Source organism: Camelina sativa, chromosome 12 (genome assembly GCF_030686135.1).
Source record: "Camelina sativa cultivar CO46 ecotype springtype chromosome 12, ASM3068613v1".
In the NCBI taxonomy this organism is placed as follows: Eukaryota; Viridiplantae; Streptophyta; class Magnoliopsida; order Brassicales; family Brassicaceae; genus Camelina; species Camelina sativa.
This window is the reverse complement of record NC_141891.1, coordinates 979,464-1,001,872: the sequence shown is the minus strand read 5'-3', so window position 1 is coordinate 1,001,872 and position 22,409 is coordinate 979,464. Positions and strand designations below refer to the sequence as shown.

Sequence of the window (22,409 nt, the reverse complement as noted above, 5' to 3'; positions counted from 1 at the left end):
GAACGTTCTAGAAATATTGCTGTAAAAAAACTTTAATTGGTTTTGTCTTTGACCACACAATTTGATTTCGCTTTTGCTTCTTTGTAATTAATAACGTGGGAACTAATCTTACCAAAACTGGAATCTCTCTAGATTAGTTTAACTAGTCCATGGAATCTTCCATATTTCAATACAAAACAAATATTAATTAAAATATTCATAATTCGTTGACAATAATTCATGGGCTTGGGATGATCTCATAATTAGTAATTTAAACGATAGTGTGAATTGTGTTCACGTACGTACGTACGGGTCAACTTTGTTAGAGAATGAAATCCAAAATTGTCATCGTTAACTGATTTGGTTTTTGTAAATTGTAAAAAACGTTACAAAGAAAACAAAAATAGCTTTTTTTTTTTTTTTTTTTAAGGACATATTCTCTCAAAATCTCTCAATACATAACGTTGACGTATGTATATAAGAATAAAATACATGTAACACGTAAACGTAACGATCCTTGACAAGTTTTCTCAATAATAACGTGGAAGTTGCAGTAAACATATCTTCTTTTTTTCTCAATGACGTAGTGGTGGTAGTCACCCAAAAAAAAAATAACAATGGGCCAAAGACAAAAGAAATTAGAAATGGGCCACAGGATTTATCAAGGCCCATAAAGTTGAACGGAACGGCGTTAAACTTCGATCTCGGTTTTTTTAAATTTTTAAAAAAGAGTTTTCCCCTTTTCTTCTCCAACGGCTCCTTCATTCCTCTGGATCGTCTCTCACACTCTCAGTTCGTTTCCTCTCTTTTGTCTCCTTCCCATTTGCTCGCAAATCAATTGATTTCTTGATGAAATCTCTGTTTCTTTTGAAGATTTAAGTGTTTCCCGAGATTCAGGTACTTTAATTTTTTTTAAGATTTGTTTCCCTAATTTTGATTTTGAATGTCATCAAATTAGGGTTTGATATATCCTTCTTCTTCGGCAGTTCGAGAGATTTATTAGCTGATATAACTCCTTCTTTAGTTTCTAAGATGTCGCGATTTTAGTCACAGCGTTTTCGAGGATCTGACTATTTTTCTTGCTTTCCCTCTAGATCTGTAGATTTGACTGTTTTGTTGTTCATTTGGTATATTGTCTAGGTTTAATAGTTGTTAGTAAAGATGGAGAAGAAGGTTTTTGAAGAGCTTGATGAGTTGAAAGCCGAGAATGTGAAGCTTAGGATTGAGTGTAGAAACAAAACGGAGCTTCTTGAAAATCTAAACAAGCTCCAAAAGGAACAATTAGCTGAGATTCGAGAGGCGAGATTGGTTAACGAGAAGCAGTGTTTTGAAATCGAGGAGAAGACAAGACTTGTTTCTGAGTTGAAACGAGCCAACGAGGATCTACAACGTTGTTTGATAGAGAAAGACTCTGTTCTCAAGCTTGTGAATGTTGCTAATGATAAGCTTAGAGCTAACGGGGAAGATAAGTACCGGGAATTCGAAGAGGAGAAACGGAGTATGTTGTCTGCTTTGGATGAAGCTAATGAGAAGAACATTGATCTGGAACAGAGAAACAATGTATACAGGGCTGAGATTGAAGGGCTCAAAGGGCTTTTAGGTGTAGCTGAGAAGAAAAGGATTCAAGTTGAGAAAACTCTTGAAGCTATGAAAGAAACTAGAGGGAGAGATGATGTGGTGGTTAAAGTGGAAGAAGAGAAGACTCAAGTTGAAGAGAAGCTTAAGTGGAAGAAGGAGCAGTTCAAACATCTTGAGGAAGCATATGAGAAGCTTCAAAATCTTTTCAGGGATAGCAAGAAAGAGTGGGAGGTAGATAGATCGACGCTTCTGGAAGATATCTACTCTCTTCAGACCAAACTTGATTCATTAACTAGAATCTCAGAGGATCTTCAGAAGAAGTTGCAGATGTGTAACTCTGCGCTGACACAAGAAGAGACCAGAAGAAAACATCTTGAAATCCAAGTTTCAGAATTCAAAACCAGATACGAAGATGCTTTTGCAGAGTACCAAGACGCTAGAACACAACTCGATCATTTGGCTGGCAAAAGAGATGAGGAAGTTGCAGAGTTGAGACAATCCTTGAGCATCAAAGAGACATATCTTAAGGAGATGAAGTATGAGAATCGAAAACTGGAACAAGAAAACCACGAGTTGCTTGGTTCATTGAAAGAACTCCAGGAAGCTACTATTCAGGGATCAGGAAATTCTGCACTATCGAAGCTGAAAAACAAGTTTCGGAACTTGGAAAACATTCATAAGACCTGCTCAGCTAACTTGAGAAGCAAAGAAGCTGAATGGAGTTCTCGACTGGAGAAGATGGCAGAAGACATAAATGATTATCAGTTGCGGTTGCAAAGCAAGGAGGCAGCACTGAAAGATGTCGAGTTGGAACTTGAAAACTGCCATTCTTCTGCAGCTAAAATGAGACTACAGTACGAAGAGATCTCGGTTATGTATCTAGTACTAAGTAGAACAGTCTCCGAGGCTCAGTCAAGGCTTGCAAATGTTGAGGATGAACAAATCAAGGATGAGAAAACAGAAGAAAAGGGCTATTCCCTATTGATGGAGCAGCTAGATCAAAAGAATGCTGCGCTGGCCAAGGCGCATCTAGAGATTGAAGAAGAACGGGAAAGGGTCGCATGCTTACTGAAAAGAATAGACATGCTGGATCTTTTGGAAGATCAGAATGTTCAGATGGAAAAAGAAGTAGAGAGCTACAAAGAAATGGTTGAGGAATCCTCTAGATTCCAAACTCAGATGAAACAAAAACTAAAAGAGGCTGAAAATGATTATGAAGAGAAACTTCTACAAGTCTGTGATGCACTGGACAACACAAACTCAGATCTCGTTGCAGAACGTGAGAAAGTGGTGGCTTTAACAAGGCAGATTGAGTCCTTTGGTTTTGTCAAAGAGAAGAATTTAGTGTTGGAAAAAGAAATTCAGAAGTATAAGGAGATGCTTGAGGAATCACACAAGTGTCGGGTGCTTTTAGAGGAGCAGATTTCGCAGCTTGAAAGTGATTCCAAGGAGAATATTAGAGAACTCTGCGGCAAGGTGGACATTGCCTATGCCAAGTTGGCAGAAGAGGTTGAGAAGACTGCCTCATTGGTTAAAAAAAGTGAGGCCATTGGTCTAAACGAAGAGCATAGGCAACAGGAGCTTGATAATTACAAGGAGAGGCTCGAGGAGTCTACCAAAAGTCAACTTCTCTTGCAAGAGAAAGTCGTAGAGGTGGAGAACGACTCGAAACGGAAACTTGCTGACGTTTCTGAGGCCCTAGAAACAGCAAATTCTGAATTATCTGATAAAACCTCTGAAGTGTACCAGATTGAATTCCAACTGTGGATCTGGAAATCTATTGCTAAAAGGCTGAAAGCTGAACTAGAGCAAAACCAGAACCTGCGCAAAAGAGTAGAGGCTTCTCTTCTTGAACAGGTTGGAGTTGGAGAAGCCATAATGCAAGAGAGGAATGAGCTGATGCATAAGCTAAAGGCTATCAGCTCTGCAAGATCGTCTGATTCGGAGATAGAAACACTTATGAGGGATAAGGACGATATGTTGGAAAATCTACAGAGAGAGGTAGAGTTGTTGGAACAAGAATCACTTAGAAGGGAGCTTGAGGATGTCGTTATTGCGCATATAGTTACTGAAAGGGAACTGCAGAAAGAGAGAGAGATTTTTGCAGGTGCTTTACAACAGAAAGACCAGGACTTGCGGGAGGTGAAGCATATATTGGAGGGTTCATTCAAGTCTGTATCTTTGCTACTGGAGGAGGAGCAAAACGAGGTTAACATGCTTCACAAAGCATGGGAGAAACTCGCTGCTACGCAGATTCTTACCGCGGTAGAAACTGAAGCAAAAAAGATGATGATCATAGAGCTTGAAGGGGAAATCTTTAGTCTCAGCCAGAAACTCAAAACATCAGGTGAATATGCTTCTTGTTTCAGAAAAGAAGCAACCAAGTTAGGCGCTGAACTGGAAACTAAGCAGAGAGAGTTGGAAGAAGTTACCACACAAATGCAGGCAAAGCTAAAAGCCTCAGAAGCGGAAAAGACAGAGCTAGTTGAGGAAGTTGCGAGTTTGTCATCAGAAAAACGAAATCTTTTGAGTTTTATCAGCGAAGTAGAGGATGGAATGTTGAAGCTGTGTGATGGAGACACGAAGCTGATGAAAACTTTGGAGAGAGTTACAAAATGTTGTGATGAATTTGGAAAAGAGAACAACTATGGCGAAACTATTGGTTCTCCAAGATTGGCAATGAAGCATGACGATGCCGTAATTGAAGAAGACAGGTCACCATTTAGACAGCTTAACCATTAGTTTGATTGATTCCACAGAAGAGATAGGGAGGATTTTTTTTCTCTCTTAGAAAACTTTGTTTTTAGTGTTGATGTATCTTGAAGCTTTTTAACGAAACCCTTTACGCTGTTCAGAGGTTTCGCTCGTGTAATAAACAAACTTGTTAGCTTTTTTTGTTTGCTAATCCTAAATCATTCACAAATCACAAATCCAAAACAACGTTAAATTAAAAACTCAATTTTCGATTCATGAAAACCCATCTTTCGTTTTCCTTTGCTAATCTCAAATCATTATATTTGTTATCTCCTCTTGAGTTATATTATATACTTAAAAGATTACTAGAGTTATTACAATATCTTCTCGTGTTTATTTCTCATTAATCCCCCCATTTATTAGTTATTATTACCCTTTTGGGTATCTTGTCCATATCTTTCTTCTTATAAAACATACAACCAAATTAACATTCCCTCCATTGTTCTACTACGTACGTCTCTCCTTCTCTCTGTGTCGCCATCCATGGTTTTACTTCACCATGTAAGCCTCTCTGTTACTTCCTTCTCTCATCATCAATCGAAAAATTATTCATCTTTTTAATGTTTTCTTCCTCCTCTGAATCAATCCTTACATGTGTTGTGTGTTTAATGCAGTTAGAGCAAGGGATGATGCCTCCGATTTCACGGTGTTACAAACCAACAGCGTATTCAACAACAATGGGAAGAAATGTTTTCTTCGCAGGTGCAGGTGCAGCTGCAACCACAAGCAGCAAGCTGTTCTCCAGAGGTTTCTCAGCCACAACAAAGCCAAAATCGAAAACCGAATCAAAAGAAGCTGCTGCAAAGAAACATAGTGACGCAGAGAAGAAGACGGCTTAGAATTAACTGCCAATTTGCAACTCTCCGCACTATTCTTCCAAACTTGGTCAAAGTAAGTTTATAGCTCTGCATCCAAATTACACAAAAAAAGACATATAAAGCCAGAGAAATTAACACTTTTTTTTATTATTACTATTATGTTTAATGAAACTAAACAGCAGGATAAAGCATCTGTGCTTGGAGAGACTGTCAGGTACTTCAATGAATTGAAAAAGATGGTTCAGGACATACCAACCACACCATCTTTAGAAGACAGCTTGAGATTGGGTCACTGTAATAACAACAGAGACTTGGCAAGAGTGGTGTTCAGTTGTAGCGACAGAGAAGGGCTAATGTCGGAGGTTGCAAAGTCGCTGAAGGCAGCCAAAACAAAGGCGGTGAGAGCTGAGATCATGACAGTAGGTGGCAGAACCAAGTGTGCCCTGTTTGTTCAAGGTGTAAATGGGAATGAAGGATTGGTTAAGCTCAAGAAATCGTTGAAACCTGTAGTGAATGGTAAATCTTCATCAGAGGCTAAAAAACAACAACAATAAAGGATCGTTGTTGACCCAACAGCAATGAGTATTTTGTTTTTTTTTTTTATATACTTGTACATCTCTGTTTCGCCTAGTCCATTAGAGAAGGTAGATGTAAAAGGTATATAAAAGCCCCAAGTGTTATGGATACTTACAATGTCTATATATGAATCAAAGTGCTGCAACTTTTTTCTTGGGATTGCATCACATATCTGCAAAATAAACCATAATTATCTTCAAAGATGGTGTGAATGATATATCAAAATATAAATCAGCCAAAGATTGTTGCCATCATTTTCTTACCCAATTGTTCCTTTTTGATATCAAGTCCCATGGTTGCTTCTAGTAGATAGCTTTCGTCTGAGAAACAAATAAGTTGAACCAACATATAACTCTTCAAACTTTTTCCACCTACTTGTCACCAAAATCTGATGAAAACCGTTTTTTTTATTTTATAAATAGAGGTTTCCAGCACAAGTCTCTTCCTCACTTAAAACCAACAAGAACTAGTCAAAGCACACACAATACAGCAGTAGTAGTATTAGCACCATGGCTCCTCTGAAGAACTCCTTTGTAACATCTCTAGTCATTGCACTTGCATTCACAAGCTTCTTCACAGGCCTATCTGCTCATCGTCACCTTCTCCAGTCAACACCAGCGACTCAGCCTCCATCTTTAACAGTCCCACCTCTGCCCAAAACCACTATGCCGCCGCTTCCTTCTCTACCAACTCCAGGACAACAAACGCTACCACAGCCACAACCAACTCTACCACAGCCCACCGGGTTGCCACCAATGCCGAGCACACAGATACCTTCATTGCCCAACCCAGTGCAGCCCACAATCCCAAACATTCCACAGGTCAGCTTCCCTATTATTCCCAGCAACATTCCCTTTAACTTTCCTTTCAACATTCCTTTCCTTACTCCACCACCTTCAAAGTAAAAAGAAACAAAAGTGACAAGCTAGCTCTTTTAGCTGTCACAGATTTATTATCCTTGTCTCTTTGTGTGGGTTTGTATACACATATATATATATATATATGTACTGTTTCTTATTCTTTTGATGTTGTTTTTGATGTCGTGGTCCTCTGTGTTATTGCTTCCATGAGCCAGCTCCTTTTGTAATATACAGCTTTCTCCCTTGTGTTTATATATTTTTGGCTCGACCACTGCTCTGCAACTCAAAAGACTCTGAACTAGTAGGCTATACATAATATATATAAGTAAAATATTTTGAAACAGCTCATACATAACGCACAAGGCACTCTCATTCTGTCGCTTGAAAAAAAAAAGAAAAGAAGAAACTGCTTCATCTTTCACAACATTCTGTAGAGATCATTATTATTACATAAAAATGCTTCAACTTAACTAAAAATTTTAACTCGAACTTTTGTAAAAGACAAGGTCTCGTCTACAGTTTGATTTGATAGCATCCTCTAATTTATCAACCTGGTCAAAATCAACCTTGAAAGAAACCATGGCAGTACCATCTTTACCAGTATCATAGTCTTCCTTAATTTCCTCAGCCTGACACGCTTGCAGCTAATGACACCATAGAAAAGATCAATGAGCATAGATTGACGCACTCAAATCTCAAAAAAGTTGAAATTCACAGAGGTAAAAAAAGCCTCACCTGATTGTAAAGAAGACCTAAAAGATCAAATGTCACCTCGACTCCCATTTGAACCTGGCAGAGAAGAAACAAAACAAAACAGGAAATGTCAAGGATGAAACAACAACAACACAGAAGAAGAGTATATTTATATTATTAATATTATTATACTTTGGACTTGACAAGGCAAGTAGGAGCAGCTTTCAAACAATCAGATGTAACACCACCATATGCTCTAACAAGACCTCCAGTTCCAAGTTTGATTCCCCCAAAATACCTAATGACAACAACCATAACTCTGTCTAAACCAGAAGACAAAATTGCGGATTGAATCGGTTTCCCAGCGGTGCCTGAAGGTTCACCATCATCGCTACATCGATGGAGTTGATCACCGATCTTATAAGCCCAGCAATTGTGAGAAGCGCGAGGATCACGGACCTGAGATAGGAACAATTGAGCGGATTGCTCGGTGGAGGAGATAGGACCAGCGATGGCGATGAACTTGCTCTTCTTTATCTCTCTCTCCACTGTTACCATTTCTTTTATGCTCGTAAATGCTCCCACCGTACTCGAACCCATCCTCGCCGGGATTCGCCTTCGGAGAACGACCCCGCCCACGGTGGTTGCTGCTGCTACCGGTACGCCCACCCGCATCTGATTCTTCTTGCCTCTTCTTTCCCTTCTTCGATCGGTCCCTCTTATAAAGGCCCAAGCCCAGGCCCAAGACTCTTAGAACTAAATAAGTTATCGACAACTACTAACTTTTCTTTCCAAGGATATAACCAAAATTATTTAGTTTATCTTTTCAAAAAAATCTTTGTTTCTAAGGACATCATAGTTAACAATTTATTTGATAAAATATTGTGACAAAATTTTTCATTAATTCTAAAAAAAAAAAAACAAAGAAATTTATAAATTGTTTAATAAAACTTCATTTATTAATATTTTAATATTTGTCTGCGCTTCACAATACAACTTTTAGACAATACTTTCAATATAAGAGCATGGGCAACGGAGTATACTCGGCCCGTCCTCCGTATTTATTGGATTTAAATTTAATTGTTAAAAGCCCAATTTCGAAAAAATGGTTCTTACTTGGGGACGTTTTTCGTCCGTCTTCTTCGCCACGTGGTGTCGTCTGATTGGTTGTCTTCTTATCTAGGATTAAAAAAAAAAACTCATTTGCGAGACAAAACTTTCTCGAGTTCTTTCTTCTCTCTCGACGGCGACGACGAAGACGATACATCCTCGACGATTTGACGAAGCCGTTCCGTTCTTGTCACCGGAATTCCGTCCCCATATTAACGAAGCCGATCTTCTGTCGCATCCGAAGCCGGTCCGATCTTCTGTCCCGAAGCTTGTCCGGCGGTTCGATCTTCTCTCCCGAAGCGATCTTTCTCTGTCACCCGATGCTTGTCCGGCGGGTGAATCGTGCTAATTAAGGTTTGTCTTCTTCCCCCAATATTCGATTTAACCTTGATAGGCGCTGATTATCGAATTAGGGTTAGAGAATTGGGATTATCGAATTAGGGTTTTCGAATTAGGGTTTTCGAATTAGGGTTATTGAATTAGGGTTATTGAATTAGAGTTATTTTAGGGTTATTGAATTAGGGTTAATGATTTAGGTTTTGTTGCTTTGGTCTCGTTCTGTTTTTTCATGTGTTTGTTGGATCGTTTAGTCTCTATGTGAAGATCGAGTTGTGTCTGTGTCTGTGTCTGTGTGAAGATCGAGTTGTGTCTGTGTCGTTTGTGTCTGTGTGAAGATCGAGTTGTGTCTGTGTCTCGGTCTTTCTTTTTTTTTAACATTGAGTTTGGTTAAACTTTGGTATTTTTGTCTTAATTGTTCAAGGATCAACATCTTGTGTCTCGGTCTTTTTTTTTAACATTGAGTTTGGTTAAACTTTTGTATTTTTGTCTTAATTGTTAAAGGATCAACATCTTTGTGTCATTCGTATGGTTTGTTCATAGTTTTTTTTTTAACATTGAGTTTGGTTAAACTTTTGTTTTTTTTTTTCTTAATTCACAAAGTATTTTAGGTTTCTCAATTGGTAGTTGTAATGTGTACTTCTAATAAATTGTGATTGTTGTGTAGTTGGTTGTATTTAATTTTGGTGTGGTTTGTTCATAGTTTCTTGTTTAATTTTGTTAGTTGTAATGTGTACTTGTCATAAATTGTGATTAGAGTTTGGTCTTTAAGTTTTGCTACTTATTGCAAGTTAGCTTTTAACCCATAAATCTCTTTCATTTAGTAACCCTTTCTCACTTGTCATTCGCTTATCACTTCTCTTCTATACTCGCTTCTCTTCTCTTCTCTTCTCTTCGCATTCCTTCTCTTCTATACCCGCTTCTCTTCTCTTCTTTTCTCTTCTCTTCCTTATTCGTTTCTTCTTATGGATTCTACGAATCCCTTCTTTCAGTCTTCTTCTTACTTAAACTTGCTTAACAGTCAACAAGAAGGTGGGTTAAATGAAAACTTTCGTTGGGAAAGTTATCCACCTTCTGGACAGAGCTCCCAACCTTCTCCTTACAGCTCCCAACCCTCTCCTCAAAGCTCCCAACCTTCTCCTCACAGCTCCCAACCTTCTCCTCACAGCTCACAAGAAACACCATTGGAGCGCAAGGAGAGAAAGACATGGACACCTGCTGATGATGAAGTCTTGATCTCCGCATGGCTCAACACTTCAAAAGATGCCATCGTTGCAAATCAACAAAAGGGAGGAAGCTTCTGGCAAAGGATTCAAAAATACTATGCTGACACTCCTCATGCTAGAAATGGTGGTGAACAGATGCTGGTAACACATTGCAAGCAGCGTTGGCACAAGATAAATGACCAAACTAACAAGTTCTGTGCGGCATTCGCAGCTGCTGAGAGACAGAACAGCTCTGGTCATTCTGAAAATGATATCATGATCAATGCACATGATATCTACTTCGCTGACCATAAGAAGAGATTTAATCTTGAACATTGTTGGTTTCGGTTAAGGTTTGAGCAGAAATTTCTATCCCTGAACACTATTAACACGCTCCCATCTCAGCCTGCAACAAAGAGGAAACAAGCTGCTGAAGGGTCACAATCATCAAGCTCCAATGTTGATGATCATGAGAAACGGCCAGAAGGGATCAAGGCTGCCAAGGCGAAGAGGAACAATGCTCAGTCCACAAACGTGAAGACTCTTGCTGAGTATAAGAGCATGTGGGATGTCAAGAAAGAGGAATTGGCTGAAAAGGAGAAACTACAGAAGCTGGCCATCCTAGACACTCTCCTAGCCAAAAAAGAACCCTTGAGTGCGAGTGAAGAAATCATCATGAACAAGATAGTGTCCCAGTATTTCTGATATTAGAGCATGTGTTTGTTGTTTGTTTTTCTTGCTTAGTACTCGGCTTATGTATTTGATTTGTATTCCCTGTTTGTTTGATTTGTATTTCCTGTTTAAGTATTTCTTAATCAGTTGTGTATTTCTTGTTTCAAACTAAATTAATATAAGTCTATTTTAATTTCTAGTACTCGTCTATTTTAATTTCTAGTACTCGGCTATTGTATAAACTAACTTAATCAGATTGTGTATTGTTGTACTAAGTCTAATCTGCTTCTTCTTGTTTATCTTCAGGTTACGTAAGACATGGGCCACGACTATAGCTATTCCCAGCCTTCTTCATCCTATCTGGCTGATAAGTACTCAGAGGACACTGCGGATAGAGAGCTAGATGGTTTGATTCGTATGGATGAAGCAGAGTCGAGGCAATACCCACCTCAGCCGGAGGTGGAGCATGGATTCCCGAAGGAATGTTATTGTGGTGCGAAGCCTTTTCTATCCAACTGCTACAACAGAAGGTATGTGATGAAGTATAAGTTTAAATAAAGTATAAGTGTAAGTTTCGTATACATACTAATATTATTAATCTTTAAACTTTCAAAATATTATTATTTTATTTGGAGGACCAAATACAAATACACCCCAATGCTCCTACTACAAATAAAAAACCCTCAAAATATTAGTATTAAATGTGGGGGACCAAAAAAAGTCCCACACCAATGCGGATGGTCTAACAAAAGTAATCAAACAACCGATCACTTCATTGGTTTTTATTTAGCTAGTAATATATGGTTGATTGAACCAACATTTTGAGTTTTTTCATAATTAAGACTGGAGAGAACAGTATTGAAAAACTTTATTCGCGACAAATATGGCATCTGCAGTATTTTTTTATCTGCACTACATTTTCCGTAAGGATAAGCCATTAAACGTGGACCCAAGCAAACTTTTTGGCACAATCTGTCTCCATTTGGTTTATTACATGTCCCAGGCGGCGGTCTCATTCGTGCTGTACCACATATTGGTGGTGGTTTAGCTTTCGGTGGTGGTGGCGGCACCAAAGGTTTTTTTGGCTTCAAATTAAGGATTTGGTTTTGGTTCCACTGAAATAATTAATAGTAATCATTTCAAACGAAATTTTGTAAAATGCCAAATATGCAATTCTTCTTTAACACAAAGGTAAAACCCAACACAAATATCATAATGTCTACCTGTTGAAAGGTGAAATTAATATGGTGAAAACAATCACAAGATTAATGAAATTAACAAATCTCACGTTTTTGGCCATTTTTCAAAATATCTCTAGTTAATTGTTTGGCTTAGAGTGTTTAATCAACACTCAAAACAAAAATGGAGACAAACAATAAAAAAAAAAATGAGATTCATTGCTATAATTAATGTTTATTACCTGTTGAAATCAATATGGTGATGATCATCACAAACGTGATGAACCTTACATGTCTTACTTGGGTCATTTTTATCGTCTTTTTACTATCTTTCGTTTTTTTTTATATTTCTTTTGTAAAACAGAATACTAATGATTTAATCATATATAGATAACTTTACATTTCTATTTTAGGATATAAGCAAATATACTAGTTTTTGTGAAAAAAAGGTTATAAGGACTAAGGAAGGAGAACAAATTTAGGACCATATTTTGCTCTCAGTCACTCATATACTAATCTCTTGTTATTCAATCAATTATTTGTAAAACTCACTTAAAATCTATTGTTATTCAAAATATTATCATTTTTGTAGAAAAACACTACTTTGAATGATTCTAATTTCTAAGAGACCTTTTATATTTTGTTAGTTAAAAAATGTGACTGAGAAAATCACACCTTTAAAGGTGGAATTTAATTTTGAAGGATTAAAAAAAAAGAGAGTGTCAGAAACAATTACAGAGATATTGTAATTACATCCATCTCTGCAACTTACTGCTGCAATCAACGTAGGTTTTCCTGGGTAATGAAAATCGGAAGAGAGCTGGAAGAGATTGATCTATTGATTCTATTTTAATTTGAAGTTGCTCAACTAGAGAGTACTTTCCTCTTTTTAGAACATGTCTAGTGTTTGGTGATTCCGAACCAATGGTTTTTGTACACACAAGTAAACAAGAAACCAACCACTCATCCCCGGCCCACTAATCTTCGTCTTGAGTTACCTCTGTTTCTCAGAATAACGAAGAACTGATCAGGCTGACTAATATATCTTTTTTATACCTTAAATAGCATGTAACGGGTACGTAGGCGTAGCGCAGATGAAAATGAAATGCTTGACTTTGCTCATTATATTCCCTCAAGAAAATCACAAAAGCAAGACTAACAAAAAAAGAGAGAGAAAGACAAGAAAGTTAATAATACTCCCTCTGTCTCACAAAGATTGATGTTTTGGAATTTATTTTTGTCCCACAAAGATTGATGTTTTGTAAACTTCAAGAAGTAATCATTTCAAATATTTAAATTGTTATTGGTTTATATTTTCTCTCTCTACCAAAAAGTAATTATAAATTAATTTACAAATAAAAACTAAAAATTTCTTAATATGTGTGAAAGTCTCAAAACATCAATCTTCATGAGACAGAGGAAGTATCGTTCAAGGAGCCCTAGGGCATGACTTTGCAGCTCATCTAGCTAGCCTCTCCATGTGCACTGTGGAAGTTAGATATATATCTTAACATGTGTTGTATAGGAATGGATCAACAAAAAGGAAATGGTAATAATTAATTTAGTCGCCGAAATGATGCATATTTAATTTTTGGTCGGCTAATTTAATTTAGATTTGAATTTAACCAAATAAGGAGGAGGAGAAGAAGAATATATATATATATATATATATATATATATATATATATATATATATATATATGTGATTTGAAGAGAGAAAACTAAAGCACAACAAACGATGAGTTTAACTCATTACACATTCATCTTCTTCACTACTTTACCATTTTTTCTTTTTGGTACTACCTTGTCTTACACGGTGATGAGGCTCGGAGACGGAGAAGATAATATAGTATCCCCTGGTGAGATATTTGAACTCGGTCTCTTCAAAGCCGCAACAAGTGTTCCGGATGTAGATGGTTGGTATCTCGGAATCTGGTACAAGAGATCCCCCGAGATAGTTGTATGGCTGGCTAACAGACAAAATCCTTTATACAATTCAACAGCAACCCTCAGATTCTTGTCCTCTTCCTCAACCCTTGTCCTGCGCGATCAATCTGGTGGGACTGTGTGGAAGTCACCGAAACTGAAAATCCAGATTAATAACCAACGCATTGTTCCAGAGCTTCTCGATAACGGTAATTTCATGTTCCGGCAACAACTCGCAGCTGGATTTCTGTGGCAGAGCTTCGATTTCCCGACGGATATTCTACTCCCGGGAATGAAGTTAGGCTGGGACCGCAGAACGAACGTAAACACGACGAGTCTAACGTCCTGGAAGAATCAACGTCACATTCCAAGTTGAAATTCGGGAGCTCTCGCAAGGCTTTATAACATGGAAGAATGAAAATATTGACCTAAGAAGTCTTGTTTTGTTTTTTTTTTGGTGTGAAAAGGGGAGACTAGGCCTCCCATTTATTAATAAAGAAAAAAAACAATTACACAGGAACATGACGATGTTGCGCACAACCCATGACGTCCTCTAACAAAATAGACCGGACAGGCTCCAGACAAACAGCAAAGGAAGAAAAACCTACAGGCAACGTAAACGCATAGTTTGCTAATCCATCGGCAAGACGATTAGCTTCCCTATACACATGACTAATACGGACTATCCAGTCCCTCGATATGAAGCCATAGCACAGACGTACTAGGAAGGACAGCGGGTGGGAATCCCCAATCCCTGTCGTAAGAAAACCCACCACCATCTCTGAATCCACCTCTAACTCAACCCGCGTAACACCCTTCTCCCAAGCAGTATATAGGCCATAATAAACTCCCCAAAGTTCCGCTAACGGGGCCGAGCACATGCCTATATTCAAAACGAAACCACCAAGCCAATCCCCATTACCATCTCGCAAAACACCAGCTGCAGTAGCTAACCCCGGATTGCCATGAGAAGCCCCGTCTGTGTTCAATTTAACCCATCCCACACTCGGCAACAGCCACTTAATCCATCTCACCTCGCGCGCCACCCTCTGTACTTCACCCCTCTCTACTTGGTAAGCTGCATATACCTCCCCCGTCAAATCCTTAAGAAACTGTACCCGATCCCGGAATCTTCGCTCACTCCCAAAGATATCCCTGCATCTCCATTTCCAACTCCACCAAACTGCTACCGCAAATAACGTAGCCCATGAGTAGTTCTCTCGCTCAACGTTTTCACATAAGTTCCCATAGAGCCATTCGAGTAGAGAAGCATTAAAGAACGCATAGACTTTCCCTTGGGGCACTATCCTCCGCCACACCCCCTCCATCGCAGGGCAGTCTCGTAACACATGTAAGATGGTCTCCTCGGCGCTCCCGCAAACAGAGCAGATATTCATATCACACAAATGGCGCCGAAACCTCTCCACATTTGTCATTATTGCTTGATTCACAACTAGCCAGAGAAAGCAGCGAACTCGCTCAGAACCCTTCACCCTCCATACACACGCAAATAATTTTTCCATATCCTGTCGTGGCGTGTCATCCTGTGTCACAAAAGCATATGCGGATTTCACTGTAAATCTACCATCTGCCATTTCTGACCAAGATAACCTATCTGGTGCCCCTGTAACTGTATCCACCACGATCGCACCAAGCTTCAACCGTGTAGCGTCAGAGGTAAATGGCAAAATATTAGCAAGATGCCACCCCGTACCATTTCTCCACAAGTCTTGGACCCGAATATCCTCAAAACCTAGTGGTAAACCTCCAATCTCCGCATGAATGGGACCAGTATTAGGGAGCCATTTATCACTCCAAAACCTAACCGCCTTGCCATCTCCTAGAACCCAACCCAATCCTGGTATAACCACCTCTCTCAACCCGACGCTTACACTACGCCAGGTAGATGACCACGTGCCCTTCACCACCAGCCACGATGCATCATGAACATCACCAACTTTGTATTTTGATCTTAAAACCTTTGCCCATAGGCTCTCTTTGTCCTGAAGGAGACGCCATCCCAACTTACCAAGAAGCGCCTTATTCATCTCTAGAGAAGACCGAATCCCCAACCCCCCTTCCTTCTTTGGTTTACAAACCCTATGCCAAGAAATAAGGTGTTGCTTTCTTTTGTCCACTGTACCACCCCACAGAAAGGTTCTCGATAATTGATCTAGCTTTGCCAGTGTGGACCGTGGTAAGTAGATGGTGCTCATGGAATGGACCGGGATCGACAACAGTACCGCCTTAGTTAAGGTTAACCTTCCTGCAAAGCTCAGGAAGCGTCCCTTCCAACCTGAAAGCTTTGACGAAACCCTTTGGAGTATCTCCCCAAACGTCTCCTTATTAAGTCTTTTATGGAGAACTGGCATCCCAAGATATTTGCCCAGATCCCTTGTTGACTTGATTCCACTTTCATCACTAATTAAATTCTCCAAATCTCGGCTCACATTATTAGAGAAGAAGATCTTCGACTTCTCCAAGCTCACCTTCTGACCCGATGCCACACAAAACCGTTCCAAAACTTTTCGAATAACCCGTACTTGAGCCACCGAAGCTTCAGCCAAAAGGATGAGGTCATCCGCAAAACAAATGTGAAACAATTTAGGCCCCCCTCGAGATATACTAATGGGCTTCCAATCCTTTGAGTCCACTGCCATTTCAATGAGATGACATAACCGTTCAAGACACATCACAAACAAATATGGGGACAAAGGGTCACCCTGACGCAACCCCCTAGCTGGTGTAAATGGCTCAGTCTTCTCCCCATTCCAAAGTACTGTCATCGATGGGCCAGTCACACACTGCATGATCCACCTCCGCCAATTTTCTGACAAACCAGCCACCATGAGAGTGTCCTCCAGATAGTCCCACCTTATGCGATCATAAGCTTTCTCAAGATCAAGCTTAAGTAGCATCCATCCTTTACGCCTTTTCTTGCGAATCATAGAGTGTATCGCTTCCTGAACCACCACAATGTTGTCTGTACTTAGCCTACCCGGTATAAAGCTCGCTTGTGCTGGACCAATTAGCTTAGGCATCACCTTCTGGAGCCGCATCACCATTGTTTTAGTAATAGTCTTGAACAAGACATTACACAAACTTATAGGTCGAAACTGAGACATCCTCTCCGGCTTAAGCACTTTAGCAATCAACACCACTAAAGCATCATTAGTTTCTTTAGGCAACACGCCTGTTTCAAAAAAATCTAACACGAACCGAATAAGCGACGGACCAACAACCTCCCAGCATTGCTGATAGAAGACCGGTTGATATCCATCAGGCCCTGGCGCCTTATATCTCCCCATGCTTCTCACCGACCCGACCAATCAATCTCAGCAGCTGTAAACGGCTTATTCAAAGCTAAAGTTTCTGCATGTGATAACTGAAGAAACCCTGTTGGTGGTAAACTGCTCACCTCCTGCTCAACATCATCCATCGAATAAAGCCGCTTGTAAAAAGAAGTTGCTAAACTCTCCAGATCCTGCATATCTGACACCCACCGACCTTCCTCATCCCGCAACATATCAATGCGGTTCTGTCGTCTCCAAATTATAGTTGATGTGTGGAAAAACTTGGTATTCCGATCCCCCAGAGTGATGACTTTCTCTCGAGATTTTTGATACCACACCATCTCCTCCTGTTCCAACACAACCTCAAGCTCCTGTAATAAATCTTGTTCCCTTTGTAACAAAGCATCTGATTGCCGACCCTCTAACTGATCTTGGACCATCTTAATCTTGTTGAACAACCCCTCCTTTCTTTTTTGAATGTCTCCAAACACCTCTCTGTTCCACTGCTTAAGTTTAACTCTTAACCTGTCCAAAGCAACCAGAGTAGAGACGGTGCTATCCCACAAATTGGACAACAGCTCTTGAAAACCATTATGCTTCATCCAAGCAGCCTCAAAGCGAAAAGGTCTTCGCTGTGGATTCCCGCAAACTTCAGGTTGTAACTGAACATATAAAGGCGTATGATCAGAAGCCAGGAATGGGAGATGCGTGACCACTGCCTCATGCCATTGTAAACGCGCTTGGGGACAGCACAGGACCCTGTCCAACCGCTTAGCAATATAAGTATTCACCACACGCCCTCGCCTCCAGGTGAACTTACTGCCCTTAAACCCCATGTCAATGAGGGATGCATCATTAATCCAATCACCAAACTCAATAGAATCAGAGGACAAGCGACCATTTCCCCCTGTTCTCTCATCTAGCCTGACGATAGTATTGAAGTCACCCCCTATGATCAAAGGTTCAGTGACTCCACGTACCACCTCCGCCAGCTTTGCCCACAGCCCACTTCTACGATTAGCTGTGGGAGCCGCATACACAACCACCACATGAACTACCATCTCTCCATTCGTAACTTTCGCATGAATGAATTGATCTGAAGACTCTACAATGCTCACTTCACCCACCTCCGATCGCCATAGCAACCATAGTCCACCACTCTGCCCTACTGCTTCTACCCGAAACGAATTAGCAAACCCCAAGCCATAACAGATACTACTAGCTCGATCCCCACTCGCATGTGTTTCAAACAACGCTAACATATCTGTATGAAACTTCTTCATCATATACCGGATTGATCTCCGGAAGTTAGGTTTATTTGCCCCCCGGCAATTCCATAGCAATATATTCATCATTAACTTACAATACAGGTAGCGAACCACCGGGGACCAACTTTAGACAGCCCGAGGGATCTCCGCCTCCGCCGGCAATCCCGCCCTATCCGCAATCTCCATACCATTGAGCTCCGTCGCCAACAGTTGTGTACCCGCCAATCCTCTCGCATCATTTGGACCCGGATCCACAACCACCGGAATCTCCATCAGAGCTCGATTAAGGTCTTCTCCCGATCTCCCCATAACACTGCTCTCCATTCGTAACCTCTTCCCTGATTTAGACAACTCTACTTCCCCTCTTGTTGGGCCGAATACTAACCCCCTAGCAGGCCTGTTAGTATTAGCCTGCTTACCTGTAGCTACACGTGGATCCAATTTCTTCCCTCCTGAGGCCCGTTTTTCCTTCACACCACCTTTTGGGCCTAATTTCCCTTTCTCAGCAAAACCCACTGGTTTGCCACCCTTTGCCAAAACCAGACTCCCTTCCTTACGTGCATCATTCCTATAACACACATTTTCCTTATTCGCATCCCCTGAAATCCCGACCTCAGTCATATCCGCAGAGATATTCTCATCTCCCAAACTTCCAAAAGGATTAGATACCGTAATATTCGCCATTTGATGATTTTCCGGGATTCCCTTGGTCCTACTTTCCAAAACCGGGCGTGAGCTCCCCGCCGTGAACATCACCGCCTTATTCACTTGCTCTGATCGTGTCCCCTGCCGCCGAACCACCGTGAACCCATCCCCTCCATCCTTAGGTACACTAACTTCTGTTCCCACAGTAGCTCCCGGTGCCACCACCGGCTCCGTTGTCCTTCCCCGGGGACATGCGTGAACCAGGTGCCCATAAAGACCACATTGAGAACAAATAGCGGATAGCCCTTCATACGAGACAAAATATCTCTCTCCGTTGATTAGCACCGTTCCCTTTAATGGCCTCTTGAGATTCACCTCGACACACACCCGGGCAAAACGAGCCCTCTCGAACTGCAACGTCGTCACATCCACCTTGATTGGTCTTCCCAAACCCCGTGCAATGCTCATGAGGAAATTTTTGTGATAGTAACTAAACGGAATATCCGACAACCGAACCCAGACCGGAGTAGTTACTATCTCATCCTTGAGCGGATCAAAATCTGGTGACCACGCCTTCACCATGAGATAACTCCCAAAAACCTTCCACGGGCCTCCTGTCAACGCCGCCAAATACTCATCCTCCGCCTCGAAACGAACAAGAACAAACTGTCGTGGAAGATCCATAACATGCATCACTCCTTTTGGTTTTCACATCTCCCTCAGTTTCCTACTCAGCACCGATATAGAGATATGACGACCCAACACCTTAACAATCATACAGTTCTTCCACATCCCGTGCATTTCCTCCAACACCTCATCACCGATCGTAATCACCGGCTCGCCATCTTCCCCATTTGGGAAATCAAGACGTACTCTCTCCGAAACAAAAGCCTCATCCAAAAGTCTCTCCGACACCGGCATCCCACTCGTACTTCCTCCGACCACCCTCTGCACCCATGTACGTGAGTCATCGGGCGGATCTCCCGGCGGCCGACCCTGCTCTCCACTGTCGGTCATCGTCGCATCCTGATCACCCGCTAAGAGAACCCTAGAGTCGCTCATCGTGTTTTGCAAAGGCTCTCTCTTTAGCTGTGTGGAGAGTGACAAAAGAAGAAGAAGACTTAAAGTCTTATTTTGTTTGGATTTTAATAAATTCACTAAAATTAATATATTTCAAAGGAAAACTATACATTTTACAAAACATCGCTAGTTAATTGTTTGGTAAATTGTTTAATCAAAATTCAAAACACAAATGCAGATAAAAACAATTAAAAGAATCGAAACTCATATGTTATTATAATGTTTATTACCTGTTGATATCAATATATATGGTGATGGTCATCACAAAAGTGTTTTATTTTATTGGCCATTTTTCGTCTTTTTACTGTCTTTTTTTTTTTTTTTTTTTAATGGAATATTTATGTATGTGGTATTGTTTTTTTTTTTTTTTAACATCTTACTTTATTAACGTGAATCAAAGATTACATAAGCTATCAACAATAAACATACAAATACAACCAATCCTTAAGTAAGAGGAAGTAATCGAAAAAGTGAAATTAGATGTGGCTTCCTTTTGTAGGTAAGACTTATACACTAACAGATTTGTTTATAAATAATTTACAATTCTATTTTAAGACATAAGAAAAAATAGGATCATTCGTAAAAAAGATGTCTCAAGGATATAATATGCATGATAATACTAGAACCACATAGTGCTTTTAGACCTTGTTTATTGAGGGTTTATATGAGAGTTCTTAGTTTTTTGCCAAAAAAAATTAATCAGAAATGAAAAATTAATCAGAAACGAAAAAAATGAAAAATTAAGAGACTGATTTATGGTTTAAGGGGCGATACGTGTCGCCATTCTATTGGTCGAAACAATAATATATAAAGAAAAAAAAATCCTGCTCGATTTATTTCTTTTTTCCTCTCTCTCTCTCGGTTGCGATTGAATCCCCGAAACGTGAAAAATTTGGAATCAGAAGCTTGAAGGTTTCGAATCGAAGGAGCTGGAATCAGATGAAGGGTTTGGATTTATGTTATCATCGCCGTCGCCGCAGATTATTACCCGCCGAGACCTGTTCAAGACTCTCCTTATGGTGAGAGCTGGGAAATCTGATTACGAAAGCTTGGGGATCATCAACAAAACCCGGTTGATAGCGGATTATCAGATAAAGGTAAGAAGCAGACTGTGAGAGCTGCGTTAGAGTTAAAGGCAATGGGAGCTTGTGATCGAAACTGTTGGCTTTGGCCTTCCATTACACAAAGAGCTTATCAGGCTGCTGAAATCATTGCCTCCATCATTGGGATTAGTCGCAGGTAATCATTGCCTCCATCAATGGGATTAGTCGCAGTTTTAGTTCTTTGATTTGTAGTTTACTTCGCATCTGCGATTAACGGTTTTTGCGTCTATTGGTTTTCGAAAGATGTAGTTAAAGCTGTTAAGAAGAGGCTACAGCATAAGAGTCCTAGTGTTCAACTACTTGTTCTTACGGTATATGGTGTTTGTAGTCAATTTTTGGTTACTCGGCCGATTTATTATGTGCATTGTTTTTTACTCTCTCCTTAACTCTCTATGTGTATTATTCTGTTAATAGCTTTTGGAGACATTAGTGATGAACTGTGGAGATTATTTGCACCATCAAGTTGCAGAGAAAAACTTGTTAGGAGAATTGGTCAAGATTGTTAATAAGAAGTTATTTCTTGCACCATAATGTTTTTATTATGTTTTGTATATTTGAAAATTAATTAAAATGCAATATTTTCTAATTTTATAAAATCTTAAATGTTTACACATTTATACCACTTCTATTCTATTTAAATTTTTAAAATTTTAAAAAACAATATTTTCAAAAATAAGAGACCCAAAATAAGAACCTACCAATAAAAGAGAAAATTTTATCTAAGAGATCATGGGTTCTTATATTCCAAACAGTACACAATTAATCCATTAAAAAATTAAGAACTCCCGATAAATTTGCTCTTAATCACTTCTTTGCTGCTTTGTGGGGACCTTCATGGTTCGATTTGATGTTGGGAGTTTTGCTTCATTGGTTTGTTTTGAAACATGGACGTTTTGAAGGAAACACATCAGTGCACGTAGGCCTGGGCAAAATACTCGATCCAAAATATTCGTATTGGAATCGAACCGAAAAACTCCGGTTAGGATCGGGTATGAATCTTCTACATTATACTAATTGGATCTTGATTGTAAATATTTTTGGGTATCGGTTCGGTTCAGGTAATATCCGATACTCAATTATTACCCAAATATATCCGAACATATGTGTATATACTAATTTCTTCTCTTCGTCTCCTCTTACAGAGACGTCTAAGACTCATTCAAAGGTAAGTCCATTTAATCTTGATGCTTGGTTTATAACGGGAGTTTAGTACTTTTCATTGATTGATTCTCTTATTTGGATGTTTGATGTTTCTTTGAATTTTCTCAATAACTCTAGCTTTTATAAGATTTTTGAATTTGATTTTGGATATTACTACTCTACTACTTATTTATG

General features: G+C 39.7%; 3 protein-coding genes, 2 long non-coding RNA genes and 4 pseudogenes across 7 annotated transcripts; 6 read left to right on the top strand and 3 right to left on the bottom strand.

Moving 5' to 3' along the window:
* Positions 1–679: 679 nt before the first annotated feature.
* LOC104729354 (uncharacterized protein At4g38062 pseudogene) lies at positions 680–4,480 on the top strand (annotated as a pseudogene). The gene is made up of 2 exons (XR_015574040.1): positions 680–876; positions 1,120–4,480. The product of XR_015574040.1 is annotated as an uncharacterized protein At4g38062 pseudogene (transcript).
* Positions 4,481–4,668: 188 nt separating this feature from the next.
* On the top strand, positions 4,669–5,784 carry LOC109125033 (transcription factor bHLH131-like; annotated as a pseudogene). Its single transcript, XR_015574041.1, has 2 exons — positions 4,669–5,202; positions 5,309–5,784. The product of XR_015574041.1 is annotated as a transcription factor bHLH131-like (transcript).
* Positions 5,785–6,060: 276 nt separating this feature from the next.
* On the top strand, positions 6,061–6,847 carry LOC104729351 (uncharacterized). The gene has a single exon (XM_010448289.3). The coding sequence runs from the start codon at positions 6,215–6,217 to the stop codon at positions 6,608–6,610; it is 396 nt and encodes a 131-aa protein (XP_010446591.1). The 5' UTR covers positions 6,061–6,214; the 3' UTR covers positions 6,611–6,847.
* A 7-nt stretch (positions 6,848–6,854) lies between these two features.
* LOC104729350 (uncharacterized) lies at positions 6,855–8,181 on the bottom strand. The gene is made up of 3 exons (XM_010448288.3): positions 7,451–8,181; positions 7,301–7,354; positions 6,855–7,209 (listed from the first exon to the last, which is right to left on the bottom strand). Exons 1-3 carry the CDS (start codon positions 7,931–7,933, stop codon positions 7,045–7,047), a joined length of 702 nt encoding a protein of 233 aa, XP_010446590.1. The 5' UTR covers positions 7,934–8,181; the 3' UTR covers positions 6,855–7,044.
* Positions 8,182–8,458: 277 nt separating this feature from the next.
* On the top strand, positions 8,459–11,208 carry LOC147930095 (uncharacterized). The gene is made up of 2 exons (XR_015574039.1): positions 8,459–8,722; positions 10,888–11,208. It is a non-coding gene; the product is annotated as an uncharacterized LOC147930095 (long non-coding RNA).
* Positions 9,670–10,668, top strand: LOC104733093 (glutathione S-transferase T3-like). Its single transcript, XM_010452704.2, has one exon. The coding sequence runs from the start codon at positions 9,670–9,672 to the stop codon at positions 10,612–10,614; it is 945 nt and encodes a 314-aa protein (XP_010451006.2). The 3' UTR covers positions 10,615–10,668.
* Positions 11,176–12,988, bottom strand: LOC147930094 (uncharacterized). The gene is made up of 2 exons (XR_015574038.1): positions 12,002–12,988; positions 11,176–11,696 (listed from the first exon to the last, which is right to left on the bottom strand). It is a non-coding gene; the product is annotated as an uncharacterized LOC147930094 (long non-coding RNA).
* Positions 12,989–13,578: 590 nt separating this feature from the next.
* On the top strand, positions 13,579–14,061 carry LOC147930093 (S-locus-specific glycoprotein S13 pseudogene; annotated as a pseudogene).
* A 4,311-nt stretch (positions 14,062–18,372) lies between these two features.
* On the bottom strand, positions 18,373–19,941 carry LOC147930092 (uncharacterized; annotated as a pseudogene).
* Positions 19,942–22,409: the final 2,468 nt, after the last annotated feature.